General features: G+C 34.1%; 3 protein-coding genes across 4 annotated transcripts; 2 read left to right on the top strand and 1 right to left on the bottom strand.

Annotated features, from left to right (window-relative positions):
* Positions 1 to 1728: 1728 nt before the first annotated feature.
* LOC133313704 (putative pentatricopeptide repeat-containing protein At1g17630) lies at positions 1729 to 4009 on the top strand. Of its 2 annotated transcripts, XM_061515112.1 has the most exons (2): positions 1729 to 2778; positions 2854 to 4009. In XM_061515112.1, the coding sequence occupies exons 1-2, from the start codon at positions 1732 to 1734 to the stop codon at positions 3907 to 3909; spliced, it is 2103 nt and encodes a 700-aa protein (XP_061371096.1). In that variant the 5' UTR covers positions 1729 to 1731; the 3' UTR covers positions 3910 to 4009. The 2 variants fall into 2 exon arrangements, with proteins under 2 accessions (XP_061371096.1, XP_061371095.1); XM_061515111.1 differs by having other exon boundaries at positions 1729 to 4009.
* Positions 4010 to 4235: 226 nt separating this feature from the next.
* LOC133313702 (serine/threonine-protein kinase BLUS1) lies at positions 4236 to 6514 on the top strand. Its single transcript, XM_061515109.1, has one exon. It carries the CDS (start codon positions 4499 to 4501, stop codon positions 6077 to 6079), a length of 1581 nt encoding a protein of 526 aa, XP_061371093.1. The 5' UTR covers positions 4236 to 4498; the 3' UTR covers positions 6080 to 6514.
* Positions 6515 to 16728: 10214 nt separating this feature from the next.
* Positions 16729 to 17331, bottom strand: LOC133313709 (LOB domain-containing protein 22-like). The gene has a single exon (XM_061515117.1). It carries the CDS (start codon positions 17329 to 17331, stop codon positions 16729 to 16731), a length of 603 nt encoding a protein of 200 aa, XP_061371101.1.
* Positions 17332 to 19808: the final 2477 nt, after the last annotated feature.

Here is a 19808-nt window from a genome sequence, read left to right as displayed (position 1 = left end):
GTCATGTTAAAGGATGTAAAGTTGTGTCATTTTAAGAGAAGAAAAGAGATAGATAAAGGAGAAGAGAGAGTTGACAAAAAAAATAAAGATGTGGGTCCCACCTCTTTGTGAGAGGGAAATGATATAAGTTGTGTCATTTAACAGGATAAACATTTTTTCCATTAAATAATATGAACATATTTTTGAGAAAAAATTTATGAAAAGAAAAGCTCTTGTATTTCATTACTTATTTATTTATTTTTTGAAATTTTTCTTTAATTATTATTGGTTATGAGGTACTATTTTCATGCAAAAAATTTTATACTGAATTATATTGCTGTAAACTTATTCAGTAAATAGTGAATATCATTATATTATTATTGTTATTAATAAATAAACATTGTAGCATTTGTTATGAACCGAGTTTACACTTCCGAGTTAATCATAGGAGTGCCGAGTGGCAATAGGAGTCCATATGACCCGAATGCCAATATATTCAACATGAATATGAAATGAATTCAAAATTAGATTAAAACTTTCATTACGAACACGGTCGACCCATTTATTTTACGGGTTGACACGATATAACTTGTAAATTTATAATGTGTTATTTATTATGTGGGTGGACGTGATACGACACGACATGGATAAGCTATCAACTCAAACTGCGTTACTTATTGTGTAGGTCGACATTACACGATAAGAATGTAGGGATGTATATAGGCTAGATTAGGCTTTGGCTTAAATAGACCAAACCTGTGTAAATTTTTTTGGATTTGACCTCACCTATTAACCTGTGTAGGTCCAAATTACTAGTATGACCTGACCTATATTTAAAAAAAAAAAGCCTTGGCCTAAGCCTGTTAGTTTGTTTAAGCCTATTAAACATTCAAAAATTAAAAGAATAACTAAAATAATATTACTTTATTATTCAAAATTATTAAAATAATAATTTTATTTATTTTATTTAAATTAAATAATATAATACAGGCCGGCCTGTAGGCTTATAGGCCCGACATGTACAAAAGAGCCCATGACCTATTTTCTAAATAGATTTTTTTTTAAAAGCCTAAGCTTGTTTTATTTTCCTATTTATAATAGGTCAAGCCTGACCTAATATAGGCTAGGCCGTAGGCCCGTGTAGGCCGACCTAACTCATTTACACCCCTAGATAAGATACAAATAACCTATTTATGACATGACACAATATGAACAACCTGTAAGAGGATTAGTGGAGGTCGATTTCGAGTTCACTAATTGACACGCAACACAACATATTTTTTCGGGTCAGTCTTTGTTGACATGAAAATTACGACATGAATTTGAAAACGGATTAATTAGAACACAAATTTTTTCGTGTCGTGCCAACGGATTATGTTGAAAATTGTCACCTTTAATTAATCCTAATCAAAGTTAGTATTTGAGAAGGCTTTGGTTTCATGTAAAAAAAAGACAGTAAAATTTGTACTAAAAAAAAAAAGTTAAATAAGGGAATAAAATAAAAAGAATCGAAAAAAAAGAAAAATTATTACTCAATAATGCAAACTCTTACAGTACATGGACTCAAATTTATTTTTGGGCTAGTAATTTTATTTGGATACAGGCCCAACGGCCCAACAGGATTCCTAACCAGGTCCAATACACCGTTGAATCAAGGACCTTTTAGTCTCCTTAATCAAAATAATTACACTATTATTATTGTCTTCATCGTCCTCGTATTCCTGTTCTTATGTGAACCTTTCTTCAAGCTTCATGCTCAATGCAGCCTCTGAGCGCTTCCTCTCTTTCTCTTCACGTTTCCACCCCATTTTTCTCATCTCGTTATCAAACGCAAAACTCACTCGTACAATCTCTTCCGTGTCCTGCAACCACTCCCACAATGAACTTCTTGATTCTTTCGATGTCCTTCTTCAACGATGTTTCAGTCTCCAACAAGCTCGCCAAATTCACTCCCAATTCGTTGTTACTGGATCGCATCGTTCGGCCTTCTTGGTCGCTAGGTTTATTGCTGTTTATGCCCGCTTTGGGTTTGTCTCCGATGCTCGCAAAGTGTTTAATGCCATCCATGTTGAGGGTCTCCAAAATCTTCTTTTATGGAATTCGATTATCAGAGCAAATGTCTCTCATGGGTATTATGAATATGCGCTTCAGCTTTATATTGAAATGCGAAAGCTTGGATTTTTACCGGATGGGTTCACTCTTCCGTTGATAATACGTGCTTGTTCGTATCTTGGTAGCTCTAGTCTCTGCAAGATTGTACATTGTCATTCTTTGCAAATGGGTTTTCGGAATCATCTTCATGTAGTGAATGAACTGGTGGGTATGTATGGGAAGCTTGGGAGAATGGAGGATGCCTGCGAATTGTTTGATGGAATGGTTGCGAGAAGCCTTGTATCGTGGAATACTATGGTTTCGGGTTATGCCTTCAACCATGATTCTGTTGGTGCTTCTAGGATTTTTAAGCGGATGGAGTTGGAAGGTTTGCAGCCAAACTCTGTAACATGGACCTCGCTGTTGTCAAGCCATGCTAGATGTGGGCTTTATGATGAAACCCTTGAGTTTTTTAAGTTGATGAGGACAATGGGAATTGAAACCAGTGCTGAAGCCCTAGCCGTGGTGTTATCCGTGTGTGCTGACATGGCTGAAGTTGACAAGGGCAAAGAAATCCATGGGTTTGTTATTAAAGGTGGATATGAAGATTATGTGTTTGTGAAAAATGCACTGATTTGCAGTTACGGGAAGCATGAACGTCTGGGGGATGCGCATAAAATATTTGCTGACATAAAGAAGAAGAACCTAGTAAGTTGGAATGCTTTGATATCAGCATATGCTGAATCTGGATTTTGTGACGAGGCCTATGCAGTATTTTTGCAGCTGGAGAAATCAGATGGTCATCCCTCGGTTAAACCCAATGTTATAAGTTGGAGTGCGGTTATTGGTGGGTTTGCTTCTAAGGGGCGTGGTGAGGAGTCACTGGAACTTTTTAGGCGAATGCAGCTTGCTAAAGTAATGGCCAACTGTGTGACAATTTCCAGCGTTTTATCAGTTTGTGCAGAGTTAGCAGCATTGAACCTTGGCAGGGAGCTACATGGTTATGCCGTTAGGATTCTGATGGATGACAATATTTTGGTGGGAAATGGTCTGATTAACATGTATATGAAGTGTGGGGATTTCAAGGAAGGGCATTTAGTATTTGATAACATTAAGGGTAGAGATTTAATCTCATGGAACTCACTGATTGGGGGTTATGGAATGCATGGGCTTGGTGAAAATGCTTTAAGAACTTTTGATGAGATGATTAAAGCAGGAATGAAGCCAGACAACATCACATTTGTTGCTGTTCTATCTGCTTGCAGCCATGCTGGACTTGTTATTGCTGGTCGCAACCTTTTTGATCGGATGGTCACAGAGTTCAGGATTGAACCTAATGTAGAGCACTACGCATGCATGGTTGATCTCCTTGGTCGTGCTGGATTTTTGCAAGAAGCAAGTGATATTGTGCGGAACATGCCAATTGAACCTAATGAGTGTGTTTGGGGAGCTCTTCTAAATTCATGTAGAATGTACAGAGATACAGACATTGTAGAAGAAACAGCAGCACATATTCTAACCCTGAAGTCAGAAATAACTGGGAGCTTCATGCTGCTGTCCAGTATTTATGCTGCAAGTGGAAGATGGGAGGATTCTGCAAGGGTCAGGGTCTCAGCAAAGACAAAAGGTTTTAAAAAAATACCTGGTCAAAGTTGGATTGAGGTGAGAAAGAAAGTCTACACATTCTCAGCAGGGAATGTCCAATTGGGAATGGACGAAGTTTACTTGATCCTTGAAGAATTGGCACTTCAAATGACGAGTGAAAATTATAAAGCCGATAGTTGCTTCAATCAACAATGTATTTGCGATCAATCAGAGCTCTTGCTTGTTGCAAACTGAGAGGCTTGATATCATGTTGTGTCATGACATTCTCCACCAGCACTACTGGAAATATTTGAATGCCACTTCAGAATGTGAGTTATCAGAAAATAAATTATTATATTTTCTAAATTTTTATTTTCACCCATTATTTATTTTTATCTAAAATCTTGAATTTTCTACTAATTAGAAAGTAAATTATTGATTCCTTTGTCATTTATGTTTCGATACGATAATCAAATCAATTTCAAAGATTACTCATTTATGATGTTAGACAAAAATCAAATAGACTTCAGAAGTTAATATTATATTCTTCTAACATTAGCTGATTTTATAGTTTAATTTTTACACCCTTATTAATAATGTCTTTTTATATATATAAAAAAAAGAACACCAATACGTAGCTATACAGCATTTTTGTGATTCACATGCATGGCCTCACAGCCACTGAGAAATCACCGCCAGATGACGATATTTCCTTTTCCTTCAACACTCACAAGAAAACCGCTTAAACTCTACACTTTCTTCTCATCAATTAAATCCTCCATCCATCACCTTGATTTCTTCTTCTTCTTCAACAACAACAACCCATTTTGAACCACATTCTTCCATGGCAGCCAACGAAGAAGAAGTACCCAAAAGGGTCCAATACCCATTGGACTCTTGCTCCTACAAGTTACTCGACAAGATAGGTACTGGTGTCAGTGCCATTGTCTACAAAGCAATCTGTGTGCCAATGAACTCTTCACTTGTAGCAATCAAATCCATAGACCTTGATCGTTCACGCCCTGACTTGGACGATGTTCGACGCGAAGCAAAGACCTTATCTCTTCTTTCTCACCCAAACATCCTCAAATCTCACTGTAGCTTCACTGTGGATCGTCGTCTTTGGGTGGTGATGCCATTCATGGCTGGTGGTTCTTTGCAATCCATCATTTCTCACTCTTTCCCAGATGGCTTACCCGAACCATGCATAGCTGTGGTTCTCAAAGAGACTCTGAATGCTCTCTCTTACCTCCATGGTCAAGGACATCTTCACAGGGACATAAAAGCAGGAAATATCCTAGTGGACTCAAATGGATTGGTGAAGCTTGCAGATTTTGGTGTCTCTGCTTCCATTTATGAGTCTTTGAGTTCATCGTCTGGTGCAGCATGTTCTTCATCTTCTTCTTCTCTTATGCTTACTGGTGTTGCTGGCACACCATATTGGATGGCTCCTGAGGTCATTCACTCACACACAGGCTACAGTTTCAAGGCTGATATATGGTCATTGGGGATAACTGCTTTGGAGTTAGCACATGGAAGGCCTCCTCTCTCTCATCTTCCTCCTTCTAAGTCTATGATACTCAAGATCACCAAGCGGTTTCGGTTTTCAGATTTTGACAAATATAGGAAGGACCATGGTGGCAAGAAGTTCTCCAAGGCCTTCAAGGACATGGTGGCTTCTTGCCTTGACCAAGACCCTTCAAGGAGACCCACTGCTGAGAAACTTCTCAAGCATCCCTTCTTCAAAAACTGCAAGGGCTCTGAGTTTCTAGTGAAGAATGTGCTGCAAGGGTTGCCTAGTGTTGAGAAAAGGTATAAAGAGAGCAAGATTCTGCAGCATTCAACGAGTAACGAGGAGGAGGATGAAGAGGATGATGAGCAGCAAAATATGAAGCAGAGAAGGATCAGTGGTTGGAACTTCAATGAAGATGGGTTGGAACTCGACCCTGTATTCCCGAACGATCAGACCAACTACGATGATTCTATTGTTAAAGAAGTCAGGTTTGGAGGTGAAACTGTTATCCAAGACACGGGTGTTCAGATGGGTGAATCAGAAGAGCATGGTGTTGCTGCATCAAGAACCACGAGGGAGCCAAACCCGAGTGCTGTTAATGTTGATGAGGTTGACACCTTAGTGGGTATTCATGGTTCTGCAGGAGTGGGAAAAGCTGGAAGTGTTGAGGTTGGAAACCGCGAAGCCATGTTGGCCACTCTGAATGTATTAAAAGGGAGCTTGGAACAAGAGCTTGGGCAAGTTAAGTTTCTGATGAATATGTTACAAAGAGAGGAGCCTCAAGTGGTTGATAGTGAGGAACAAATGATTTCAAGGCTGATGACTGAATTGGAAAACGAGAGGAAGAAGAACTTGCAGTTAGAGTTGCAGATTGAGGCCTTCAAGCTTCAGCTTTCTTCCGGTGTTAATTAATAGTTCTAAAATCTAATCGAAGGTCTCAAACAGTTAACATCTAAACAGGTTTGGAAAAAATTATATTGAAAGAGAGAAGCAAAACTCCCTAAACGTGGTGTGTTTCCCTCCAAAATGATCTCGTTTTTGATTGAAAGTGGTACTTTATCTCTACTGAGACAGATACGAAACACTCCCCCTTCTCTCTCTATATATATAATGTCCCAAGCCGTTAGGATTGTTTTAAAGGTAAGGGATTTAGATAGATATAGTATTTCAGGTCACTAGATTGGTTTAGTGCTAAGAGGTTTACATAGTTTGAATGAGGTAAGCTCCAAATCTCAATGCTACCCTAATATAAAAAAAAATTGTGATATACTGTCGACGATCGAGACTCCGGTTTGGTATATCTTGTAAGTTGTATTCATTTGTTTTATGTTGTAATTCACGTGTACTCGTTGCTTTGGTAATATGCTATGGCTTGGCCGACAGGTCTTTGTCTTCAATATTACTTTTATATATATATATATATAGAGGAATGATATTGTAACAACAAATTGTGTTACTAGGTTACCAAAAAAAAAAATTTGCGTTACTATCATGTTACTACCAATCAATCTCACCGTTAGATCGATTATGTCGATCAAACGGTTATATTTATTTCCATCTTTGTATGGTCATAATTTTTCAAATTTAATATTTTATATTTATTTTCACCTTTGTATGGTTATGATTTCTCATATTTAATGCTTTCACTTTAAATATGGAGAATCATAACCATACAAAGATGGAAATAAATATAACCGTTAGATCAACATAATCGATCTAACGGTGAGATTGATTGGTAGTAACACAACTTGGTTGTTACAATATCCTTTTCCATTTTTCCATATATATATATATATATGGGAGGAGTTATATTTACAACCCAAATAGTTTACAAACTCTTACAACCATATCTTAACCGTTGATTTTCGTCAATCAACGGTTATCATTTATTGTGGATTAATAATTAATTAATAAATTTTGTTTGCGAAAATCTTAACCGTTGATTGACGGAAATCAACAGTTAAGATATAGTTGTAAATGAAGATAGGTTGTAAATATAACCTTCCTATATATATATATATATATATATATATATATATATATATATATATATATATATATATATATATATATATATATGAGGCAGGATCCTTTGACACCGGTGTCAAAGAAAAAGTTTGACACCTCATCTGAGAGCCGTTAGATTAAAAAAAATCAATGGTGTCACATGCTTACAAATCAGAATCGTTGATTTTTTTTAATCTAACGGCTCTCAGATGAGGTGTCAAACTTTTTTTTTGACACCGGTGTCAAAGGATCCTGTCTCTCTCTCTCTCTCTCTCTCTATATATATATATATATATATATATCACTTTTTTTTACTATCATCTACTATCATTCACTATAATTATGGATTTCGGGAAGTATGTAGTTGTTATATTAAAGTTTTTTTTTTTTTTCTATTCAGAATTTTTTCAGAGAAAAAATGCTGATCTAACGGTGATTAGAGGTAGTAGATTGGTAGTGAAAAAATGTGGCAGTGTGAATATCCTCCATCTTATTTTTGTTAAGGGTTTAATATTTCTTACTAGAGATAAAATTATTTCCTTTTATACTAAAATGTCATTGGTTGGAAAAAATAATAATAATAAAGATTAATATAATTTTAAAATAAATTAGAATAATAAAAATACTTTTCTCCCAACCTTAAAATGAGGTCATTTTGTATCGTAGGAGATAAGTTTGTCGAAAATATTTAAGTGTGAATAGTAATAAAATTTCACATTGGTTAGACATAGATTAAGTTAGGATCATATTAGTGCAAAAGACTCAAAGATCTACGACCTTAAAATTTTGCGTTGAGAAATGATGTCAGTTTACTTATTATGATTTTGTCAATTAATCTATTGATACAAATATCTATTACAAAGGGTTTTGGGTTCTTCGTAACAAAATTATCTCCGATAAGAGAAAAATTAAACCTTTTTAATCAATAGAAAAAGAGCTTAGTGGGATCAAAGCTCAGACCCATTGGCAACTTGCATTGTCAAGAGGATGATAACATGAATTTAAATTATGATCACATGGGACAGCACTAACAGTTCTTCCAATCACCAATGCGAAGGTATGACACCTGCGAAGGTATAAAATCTGCTTTGCTTTTCGACTTTTCATCAAGTGAAAAATTATTTTCATATTACATGAGGTATATTTTTTTTTCCTATACACTATTCGATAATCGTGCAAACTTTTTTTTTTTTTTAGGTAGTAAGGCCCCACCATTATATATTTATAACATAAAATTCGTTCTCTCGTGCAACATGATTACATGACACTAAATAAGCCCTTTCATCAATGTTGAAAAGAAGACTATAAAGGTTTTTGTTTGTGAAACAGACAAAAGTAAATCAACTTTATTATGTAATTCACACTTTTTTAATTAATATAAATAACCAAATAGCAACCTCAATTAATAATTAGTTATTTTTAATATAATCAATTCAATTATATCAATTTAAATAACTTTAATTGTAATGTAGTGAAGTAAAATAGTTAACTAATTGAATATAAATTTAGTTGAACTGTATTAAATTTATAACACTAATTATATTTTAAAATCACCAATGATATAGAAATATCATTCAGCAAAAAGGAATTGAGTAAAATCATTCATGCTAGTTGGAATTTATTGGCAAGCTGCAACCCATTAATTTGAGCAAAACAAACAAGTAACATTAGTGATTCAATAAGTCAAAGTTCTCGGTCATTTTCTCTCTCATAGTTCGTTATAGCCTATAGTGAATTTGGGAGAAATTGACACTTGTCCAATTTTTGCTCATAGCATACTAATATTTTGATCATGTAATCCGCTATTGATAGTAGCGAATTAGGTGACCACTAGTAAGGTGCCACATTAGCTAACAAAGTTTGCTAGCTGTTGTAGAGAACTTGTACACATGACACTTTGGCAAATTTTACTATTTGTGTGACAGTTGGTTTTTTTTTTTTTTGAGTAAATACCAATTTTGGTCCCTGACAAAAATCTTGGTACTCGTTCTAGTCCCTAGCAAAAATAAATTGCTTGGAAGTCCCCAACAAAGACAAATATGTCCCACATTAGTCCTTCTGTTAGTCCCAAACAGACGGCGTCACTGACGGAGCTGATGTGTAACGTTAATGGCCATGCTTAACTGCCACGTTGGAGTGGAAACGACGTCGTTTGGAGACCTAAGTCCACGTTGCTCATAATCATTTGGAGAAAACCAATTGAAGGTGAAGTTGTCCTTCCCCCTTAATTTCTTCACAAGAATGTCGTCGTATAGTGTAGGGTTTACATAAACACATTAGGTGGGGATTGAATCGAAGATTGAACGTTTCAATTTGGGGATTACTAATTTAGGGATTATTATCGATTTTGTGCGTTCTTTGAAACTTTGTGTTTAGGAGATGGATATTTCTTCTAGGAGGGGGAGCTCAAGCCCTTGTAGTTCATTTGGGTCCAGAAGTCAAAGAAGGAGAGCTGCTCCAATCTGTAAATGTTGGAGGCACAATGTTGTTTACACCTCCAAAACGGATAGAAACCCAAATAGAGCATTTTTGGGTGTCCCAATTTCAAGGTGAGATTTTTTTGCATGCGTTCTTTGTATAAGTTGAATGTTATTAAGAGTTTGGTTTCATTTGGTGTTAGGAAAAGAAGCCACACTGCAACTTTTTTACATGGGTAGATGATGCTACATCTGATACCATGGAGCTGGAAGATTGGAGAATTAAAAAGCTGGAGTTGAATGTAGCTGAAATGGAATTCAAGTTGAACTATGTGGACATGAAGCTCAATGATGAACTGCAGCTGGAGGTGAATGACCACAAAAAGAAGATTAATGAGCAACATATAAAGATTACTGAACTATCAATGAAGATGCATGCAGAGTTTGAAAGGGTGGAGAAGGAAATTAAGCATATGTAGGTGTGCTAAGGTGTTTGCTGGATCCATTATTGTTGTGTTTGTGATATGTATATATCTTGCAAGTAGGCTGGAATGAAATAAAAAGTGTGGTTCTGTTGAGATTTACTGGTGTATGTACCATTATATGTCGTAAGAATTTTGGAATGTAAAGATTTGTAATGGAAGGACCAGTGTTGAAATATAATGAAATGTTGTTCATGCAATGTATATAACATGGCTTATGTACTTGAACTTATGTTTATTGGCACAAAGTGTAGTATAAATTTGAAAGAGATAAAAAAAAATGGAAACACTATATGAACACTAAACTGAGATTGTGATGGTGTGAATATGCAAAAGTTAATTGTGTAAGTCATAAATGAAATCAGCATGTACAAGGGGAAATGACATTGCTGGTCTGTTAACAGCTTATGGTGGCACTGGTGTAACTACAAGTTTAACAGGGACTAAAAAGGACCCCTATAAAATTGTTAAGGACCAATATAGATCTACGTGTTATTAACCAAGGACTAAAAAGGTCCTCGATAAAAAATGTTGAAGGCCTATAAGGGAAATGAATTGCTGATGGATGATAAGTGCAGTGATGATACACATGACCCTAAAATGACACAACAAACACAAGATAAATACCAGTGTTAACATAAACAAGAAAATGTATAAGTAGAAGTAGTAATGACAGATGGTGTGGACTAAAATTTAAAAATTGCACATTGTAGACAGTAATGACAGCAAAGACAGATAGTAACTAGACATTTTGCATTCATTTCATCATATCCTAGTTACAAGCACTAACCATGGCCAACATGCCATAGTCATACCAAAAAATCCTATTGACATATTTCCATTAAGGCCAATACAATAATGTTCCAAAAAAAAGCATAGTGTTCCTACTAACTATGGCCATAACCAGAGGCATACAAAAAAAGCCTAATGACATATTTCAACAGGGCCAAAACCAAAGTATTTCCAAAAAATTGGCCTAATTCCAATTCCAATCAATTCCTATGTTAGAGGCATCCAAAAAATGGCCTAATGACATTGATTACACAATATTCCAATCAATTATGTAAGGCTGGTCTTGGTGGCTTGAACCCTGGTGTAGACATGAAGCTTATGAATCTGGTTCTGGTGCCACTATGCTACAGTTAGTGTCTCATTGGACACAACCTCAATAGGATTGCATGGAGGTGGGTTGCTGTCTCTTGATGGTCTTAAGCCTAGTTGAGCCTTAGTTGTTGTATGCTGGCTGCTTGTCTCTGGTACAGGGCATCCTTGAGTCATGACTATTTCTTCAACTGTCCTTGATTGAATGTCAACATTATCTGGTTTTTGCTTTGACCTTGAAGGAGCTGCAAGTCCCTTACATGTCTTTGGGTAATGACCAGTCTGACCACATTTGGAGCATTGAACTGTATAAGACTTTTTTAGTTTCTTGTTGGTCTTCATAAGCTCTTCAGTTGGATCCTTTTTACGATGCTTTTTAGGATGTCCAATTGGCCTTTTCAGGCGTGGAGGAAGTGGTTTTGGGGCATCACATGAGGGTCAATACTGTTGGGAATTGACTGGGTTGAGTGTGTGTTCATAAGTGGCATGCAAAGCATCCATTGTCAGCTATTGATGAACATGATTTTCTGCAGGTTCATTCTTGTGAGCAATGGCAGCAATATCATGTTCATATGGCAATCCAGTCAATTGCCAAACATTACAACTACAAGATTGGTTAGTCAAGTTCACCCTAACCCTTTGACCCTTTCCAGAGACTTCATACACATCTTGGACCAAGTTTCCAGTCCATGTAGGTGTCCAAGAATTGCTGGCAACCTTCAATTGGTTCAGCCTCTTCTGTTGTGCAGGTGCAATCTTTCCCCTAAATGTTTGCAAAATTTTCTTGTGTGCTGCCATCCTTCGCATTATGTAACATCTCAATTCCTCACACAAAGACATTATAGGTTTGGACCTATAATTCACAATCTTTCAATTCCAAACCTCAGCCATGTTATTTGTAATCTTGTCACATTTAGGCCAGTGACTATAGTATGCCTTAACCCAACAAGAAAGATCTATATTGCCAAGATACTTCCAAGCTGGTTCATTTAAGGTTTTCAGCCTTTGCATAACCTTCTGAAATTGGGGAACAGTTGTGCATCTAGCACATTCCCAAACAATTCTCCTAGTCTTTTTATCCTTCCATTGTTTGATGAAGTTCTTCACACATGTTGGACACAGAATCAGTGATGTGCACCTGGCATAATCTCCTTCAAAGCTGGAACCAGTCCCTGTATGTGAAAATGAAACTGATTGTTATATATCAATCAGCACAAGCAATTTAAAATACCTCAGCAACAATAAAAAACCATAAACAAATAGACAAATGGAACATGCATTTTTTCCCACACTTTTCATGTGGTTTTTAATTGTTCTAGGATCAACCTTGGACCACTTTACTCACACAGGGACCGTACCACACCCGGTAGCCATTTGTTTACTTTAAACCCCAAAGTAATGCACGAATGAACACACATTAAACAACAAAAACTTTATGGGGACCACTGACAACAAATAGTAACTATAATAAAAAGTGTTCCAAAATAGATTACTGTCTTACCTTTTAGTACACAACGATGAGCCTCGTACCAAACCAAAGCTATTTCTTGCTCCACTTCCCTCCAATTGTTGAACCGCTGTAGAATCAAAACGCAGGGATACATTAACAAAACGATGGTATTCCTTTTCAACAATGGATGTTGAACTTCCAAGAGTGGGAAATGGTAAAGTTATCAACGGTTAGGTGAGGGGCACTTTTGGGTTTCTCCAAATGATTCTAAGCAACGTGGACGCAGGTTAGGTGACGACGTTGTTTCCACTCCAACGTGGCAGTTGAGCGCTGCCATTAACGTTACTGATCAGCTCCGTCAGTGACGCTGTCTGTTTGGGACTAACAGGAGGACGAACGTGGGACCTATTTATCTTTGTTGGGGACTTCCAAGCTAATTTTTTTTTTTTAGGGACTTCAACGGGTACCGAGTTTTTTGTCAGGGACCAAAATGAGTATTTACTCTCTCTCTCTCTCTCTTTTTTTGTAAAAAGTGGCGTTATGGTCATTGTTCCCATCTTGTGAGGGTTGATCTCACACTTAGTTTATTTTTTATTATAAATTACTTCTTATTTAGTTTTTAAAAATTCATTGCTGAAGTGATACGATAAAATTATCATAAAATTGTAAAGATAAAAATTTCTAGATAAATTATTAAATTTTATATAAAAAGTGAATAAGATGAATTCTGGTAATGATTTGGATTGCATTATTTTAGGATTTACAAATTAAGAAAGGAAGATATAAAATATTTTTTTTCGTAATCAAAATAAATTTTGTTTAAGATATCCTTTTTAATTTGAAAGAGAGAAGTTAATTTGATAAAATGTCATGGAGAATTTTATTTTTTGAAATAACATATCATACTTATTGTATCTACTCTTTTTTAATACCGTTAGATCATAATCTTAATTGACTTTCACTAAGAGTGTAAATAGGGCAGGTTAGGTCAGACTTTGGCTTTAATAACCTAAGTCTATATAAAATGTTTAGAAAGGCTTGATTTATAAATTTGGCTTGACCTATTATAAAAAACTAAAGAGTCTAACACGTTCTGCAAGGCCTACCAAGTTGCAAATCGAAGTTTATAGGCCCAAATCAAACTGAAATATAAAATTTAAAATTTTTTATTCACAAAAATTATATGGAATAATATTTCATTAACAACACATGAAAGAATATTCATAAAGATCACATGAAAATTTCATATATGTATATACATATAATTTGCACTTTCTTTACTAATTTAATTTAGGATTTAGTATTTGTCCTTTTAAAGAACATAGAGTTATATCATTTTAAGTAAAAGAAAAACACAAGCAATGAAAATCATGGGAGAGAAAGTAAGTGACTTTTTTAATTTAAATTTTAAATAAAATAATACTAGGTTGTGTCTTTCTCTCACTTAAAATTGACATAACTGTATGTCATTTAAAAGAATAAATATTTTTCCTTCAATTTAATATTCTATTTTAAAATTTAAATAAACATTTATTATTTATTAAAATAAATTCAATAATATCAGACATTTTAAAGTGAGTCTATGGCCTTATTTTCAAATAATTTTTTTTTTCTAAAAACCTAAATCTGCTCTATTTAAAAATAGAGTAAGCCATATCAGATCTAAGATAGGCCAGACTATAGGCCTCTGATAGGAATAAATCTTTGGTACTACTGCTCAGTGCATCTCATCAATGAGAGCATTACACATCAGAGGAGAGAGAAAAAATTTGACAGAAAAAAAAGAATTTTAATTGACTGTAATATTTTCATTGATGGGATGCACTGAATCTTTGGTACAACAGTAGTACCAAAGATTTATTCCCCTGATAGGTCTTCTAGCTCATTTACACCCCTAACATTTACCATTTCTCTTTCTTGATATTGTGATCTAATATAAAAAGGGTGATTATATTGCCTAACTATTTAATCTTCCTCTCTTTACAATATTTTTATTATTATTGGATTGAATTTAAATCAAAAGTTGAAAAAGAAAGAAAAAATAAATGTAATTTGTTTTTTTTTTTTTTTTTTCTTCAAAAAAAATTTAGAGAAAAAATGCTGATCCAACAGTGATTATAGAAGTAGTGAAATGGTAGTGAAAATAAGTGGAAATGTCCATCTTATTTTTATTAAGGGTTTAATATTTCTTACTAGAGATAAAATTATTTCTTGTTATACTAAAACATCATTTTGAGGTTGGAAAAATAATAACAATAAAGATTAATATAATTTTAGAATAAATTAGAATTATAAAAATATTTTTCTCAAATGAGGTCATTTTGGGAGACATAGCCATGAGTACCATCATTTTCCAACCTGACATCCGCGCGTTGGAGATTGTTACAGGCACATACAAGACCTTCAGTCTCAAATTGAATACTATAAGGCAGAGCGGATCATAGGAGATAACTTTGTTGGAAGTATTTAAGTGTGAGTAGTCATAAAATTTCATATTGATTAAACATAGACCAAGTGATGATCATATTAGTGTAAAAGACTCGGGGACCTACAATCTTAAACATAGACCAAGTGATGATCATATTAGTCCACTTATTACGATTTTGTCAGTTGATTTTGAGCTCCTCGGTTACCATTCTTGACAAAATTACCTCCAATAGGAAAAAAATTTAAATCTTTTTAATCAATAGAAAAAGAGCTTAGTGGGATAAAAGCTCAGACCCATTGGCAACTTGCGTTATCAAGAGGATGATAATATGAATTTAAACTATGATCACATGACACATAATAGTTCTTCCAATCATAGTTGTAAAACCCGATCCGATCCGAACGGGTTGACCCGGAACCTGGCGACCCGGTCATTGGATCGATTCGGGTCAAGAATTGGACCGGTCATGCATCGATCCGGTCAAAACCAGTGACCCGATCGGGTCATACATTTAAAAAAAACTAAAAAATCAAAATTGTTTCATCTTGTCAAAAAAATATATGTAAAACTCATTTTAAAAACTTTTTGTAATTTTATTTGTTAGTATACTCTTCTACGACGACCTCAGATGATTTTAACTTTCAATACTGAAGTAATTTACGGAATAATAAAATAAGAGAATGTGACATATGTCATTTTTAATGTAGTTGAATTTGAAAAATATGAGTTTAATTTCATTGAGAGGTATGTTTATGAGGATTTTGAGTTGCAATTTAATTTGACATAGTAACAGCATGCATTTTTCATGTTTTTGAACTTATTTAATGAACTTTATTTAATTCATTTTAGATATGGAGAATATAATTGAATTTATATGTTCATATTTATATATATTTTTATATATCTATATATATCTGGGTCAACCGGTCCGACTAGTGACACACCGGTCCGACCAGTGATCTAATAACTCAGTACCCCGACCGAGTCGATGCGCAGGTCGGGTTTGATAACCCTGCTTCCAATCACCAATGCTTACAAAATGTCGTGGCAGTACTATTTTTGTTAGAAATTGTTTTTTGAAAAATTAAATTAAAGCTAAGAAGTTGTTGCAGCAACATACCATTAAAAAAAAATCAGCAACATGGTTCTACCCTATAAGAAAAAAACAGCACGCCAATGCTGTAAAACTTGGATCCATTGAGAAAATCTATAAAAGCAGCTTTACCTCACAATAAAGTACAAGCTATTGTGGGAATACTCTAACTAGTTCAAAAAGATATTGAATTTGTAGGAGTAAACAAAGTTGCGGCTCCTTTCTGATCAGGATTGAATTTATTGGATGCATTAACCTCCCTTCTCTTACTGACTTGTCTGTTATAAATAAACTAGCTTCAGGATCACTGCATAACCGAGTAAAAAATGTTATGAGTTGATAAACACAGGACATATGATTAATCACAAGTTATATCATCATGGATGTTTGCATTTTGTATGGAGTGATCGAATGATTAATCACACAAGGACAAGAAAAATTCAATAAAAGAATTTGTCAAAATTTTTAAGGATGATGATTATTGGATGAGATGGTGGGAATTACTCATCCATCTAAATCACTCATAAAACAAAAATCAGACTAGTATGAAAATTAAGAACTTATTTACAAACCTTAGGCTGAATTAAAGTTTTCTACTGTCGTCTGAATTCATTTCTCTGATCAAGTCAAGAATAGGCTTTTGATCATAGCCATAGTCAAAGCAATCTTTGTTCTTGTCCTCTAATGACAAGGGCGACAATGGTAACTGCACTTGTGAATGTAATGGCACTTGTGGAAAGTAGTAATGGTGACCAGAAGTAGCAGCATTCAAATTAACTGATTGATCTGCATTAGCAGTTGAATGATAAACAACATCTTGAATCTGTGCCGGTTGAGGATGAGCCTGTGCTCTGCAAAAATCAAGGTGTTGAAGGACAAGCTGAAGCTCAGCCTTATAGTATTCAATTTGAGACTGAAGGTGTTGTATGTGCCTGTAACAACCTCCGACAGGGTCAGTGGCGCGGATGTCAGATTGGAAAATGATGGTATTCATGGCTATGTCTCTGTCCTTAGTGTCGAGTGGCTCGATGATGTTCTTAATTTTGCCAACACCAAATAATTTATGTGCGTTCAAAAATTGCCTTTGGTGATCGTGAGGAAAATATGGTGCGAGAATGCAGTCGGGTCCACACTTCCTGCGTTGGTATTTACAAGCAGAGCAAGCTTGTGATATGCTGCCGTTCATGCTTTAAATAAATTAGGTGACATAGCTCTCTCGCGTCTCCTCCGCCTATGCTTTTTCTGCGCTTTCTCTCCCCGTTATTTTCTTCTTCTTTTTTTGTATATATCTCCCCGTTATTTTCTTGTGGCCTAAGTAAAAAAAAAAAAAAAAAAAAGATAGTTTCATATAAATTAGGGGAGGTATTAATAGAAATCATATCCCAACAAATTCAGTTATTTGAAACAATATTTTTAGATACTTTAAAATTATTAAATAACGGGATATGATCCTTTCATACTAGTGTCAAATTAAAAAATTTGATATCAAATTCTAACAATTGATTTCCATTAATCTAACGGTTATAATTTATTAAGAATTTATAATATTTAATAAATGTGACTGAATAAATTATAACCGTTAGATTTACAAAATCAACGATTAAGATTTAATATCAAACTTTTTAATTTGACACCGATATCAAAGCATCCCATCCATAAATAATTTACATAGAATAATGCAGTTTTGACAAACAAGAATGCGGAAAGATACTGTAACAACCAAGTTGTGTTACTACCATGTTACTACCAATCAATCTTACCGTTAGATCGATTACGTTGATCCAACGGTTATATTTATTTCTATCTTTGTAAGGTTATGATTCCCCATATTTAATGTGAAACTATTAAATATGAGAAATCATAGCCATACAAAGGGGGAATAAATATAAAATATTAAATTTAGAAAATCATGATCATACAAAGATGAAAATAAATATAATCGTTGAATCAACATAATCAATCTAACGGTGAGATTGAGTGGTGATAACTTTACAATATCCATCCCCAACAAGAATACGTATGTTGTTTGAAAATCCAGTCCAAATCTAATATCAATATATGCCGTTTATTGTTTGAACAACCCATTTGATAAGGATCAAATTAATATCTTTTAAATTTTAAACGAGAATCTTAGGCGAAAAAGAAAGAAGAAATTAAAAAAAAAAAAAAAATCAATACCATAATAGCCACGGGTAAGCCAAGTGCTCTGAAACCCATGACATTGTATTGATTAGGGATGTTCATCAATCGATTCAAACCGCGTTAACCGAACCGAAAAATCAATAACCAAATAAACCGAAAATCAAAAAATCGAAAACCGAAAAAAACCCACAAATTTTAATTGGATTGGATCGGTTTTCAGATTAGTAGATGAAAACTGATCCAATATATTAATTTTCCTCTACTTACTTGGATTTTTTCCCAATCATAGCCCAAAATTTTCTAAACCCAAGACCCATTAACTCATCAAATAAACCCAAGAAAAAAATCTAGTCACATCTCATTAACAAAATTTTATCTATGTAGAGCTTCATATTTAATTATCCAAAAAATAATAATTATATTATCGTTTACTTATGCTTTTGTATTTAAAAAAAAAATTACAAAGCCAATATATACAAAAGATGTTATTTGCACAATAATCATGAAATAAATTTTAAGATTTTCAAAAACCGAAAACCAATCCAATCCAAACCAAAAAAAATTGGATCGGATCGGATTTGAAAAAAAATTCAAACCGAATGGATGATTGCATAATCAAACCGAAGAGATTGGATCGGATGACTTTTACTTCCAAAATCGATCCAATCCAGACCGCGAACACCCTAGTATTAATATCATTGGACTTAATGTTTATCATTAAGTACACCAGTATAACTGACAGTGTTCTGATCGAATTATCTAGATAAGATGAAGCGAGGATTCAGGATTTTTTCTGGTATAGTTGAAGATCATACAGGGCAGCTCCTTCGTATGTTTTGAAGGGCAACAAATTGTGGTGCGCATCTTATAATGCCACTTTTTTTAAATTTTCTTTTTACCTAACTGTCACACAGTAAAATGTGCCACATCTGTTATCAAAAAAAAAAAAATGTGCCACATCAACAAACAAAGTTAGCTAGCCGCTGTAACGCATTTACATGCGTGACACTTTGACAAATTTTACTGTTCATATGACAGTTGGATTATTTTATTTTATTTTTATAAAAAGCGGCATTATGATAATTGTTCTTCAGTATTGATCTCACCCTTAGTTTATTTTTTATGATAAATTATTTTTTATTGAATTTTTAAATATTCATTACTGGAGTGATACAATAAAATTATCATAAAATTGTAAAGATAAAAAAATTCAAGATAAAATATTAAATTTTATATAAAAAGTGAATAAGATGAATTCTGATAATGATTTGAATTCCATAATTTTAGGATTTAAAAATTAAGAAAGGAAGATAGAAAATATTTTTTTTCGTAATCAAAATAAATTTTGATTAAGATATCCTTTTTAGTTTGAAAGAGAGAAGTTAATTTGATAAAATGTCTTCGGAGAATTTATTTTTTGAAATAACATATTATATCTATTGTATCTACTTCTTTTCAATACTGTTATATCACAATCTCAATTAACCTTCGTTAGGAGTGTAAATTAATCAGGTTAGGTTA

This window comes from Gastrolobium bilobum, unplaced genomic scaffold (assembly GCF_033153095.1).
Source record: "Gastrolobium bilobum isolate Gb01-03AN ecotype WA unplaced genomic scaffold, APGP_CSIRO_Gbil_v1 utg18832, whole genome shotgun sequence".
NCBI lineage: Eukaryota > Viridiplantae > Streptophyta > Magnoliopsida > Fabales > Fabaceae > Gastrolobium > Gastrolobium bilobum.
This window is presented reverse-complemented; position numbering and strand designations above follow the sequence as displayed.

What these genes read in the sequence shown, in the direction of transcription:
- LOC133313702 (XM_061515109.1), top strand. Translation starts at nt 4,499, where the DNA reads ATGGCAGCCAACGAAGAAGAAGTACCCAAAAGGGTCCAATACCCATTG.
- LOC133313709 (XM_061515117.1), bottom strand. Translation starts at nt 17,331, where the DNA reads ATGAACGGCAGCATATCACAAGCTTGCTCTGCTTGTAAATACCAACGC.
- LOC133313704 (XM_061515111.1), top strand. Translation starts at nt 1,732, where the DNA reads ATGCTCAATGCAGCCTCTGAGCGCTTCCTCTCTTTCTCTTCACGTTTC.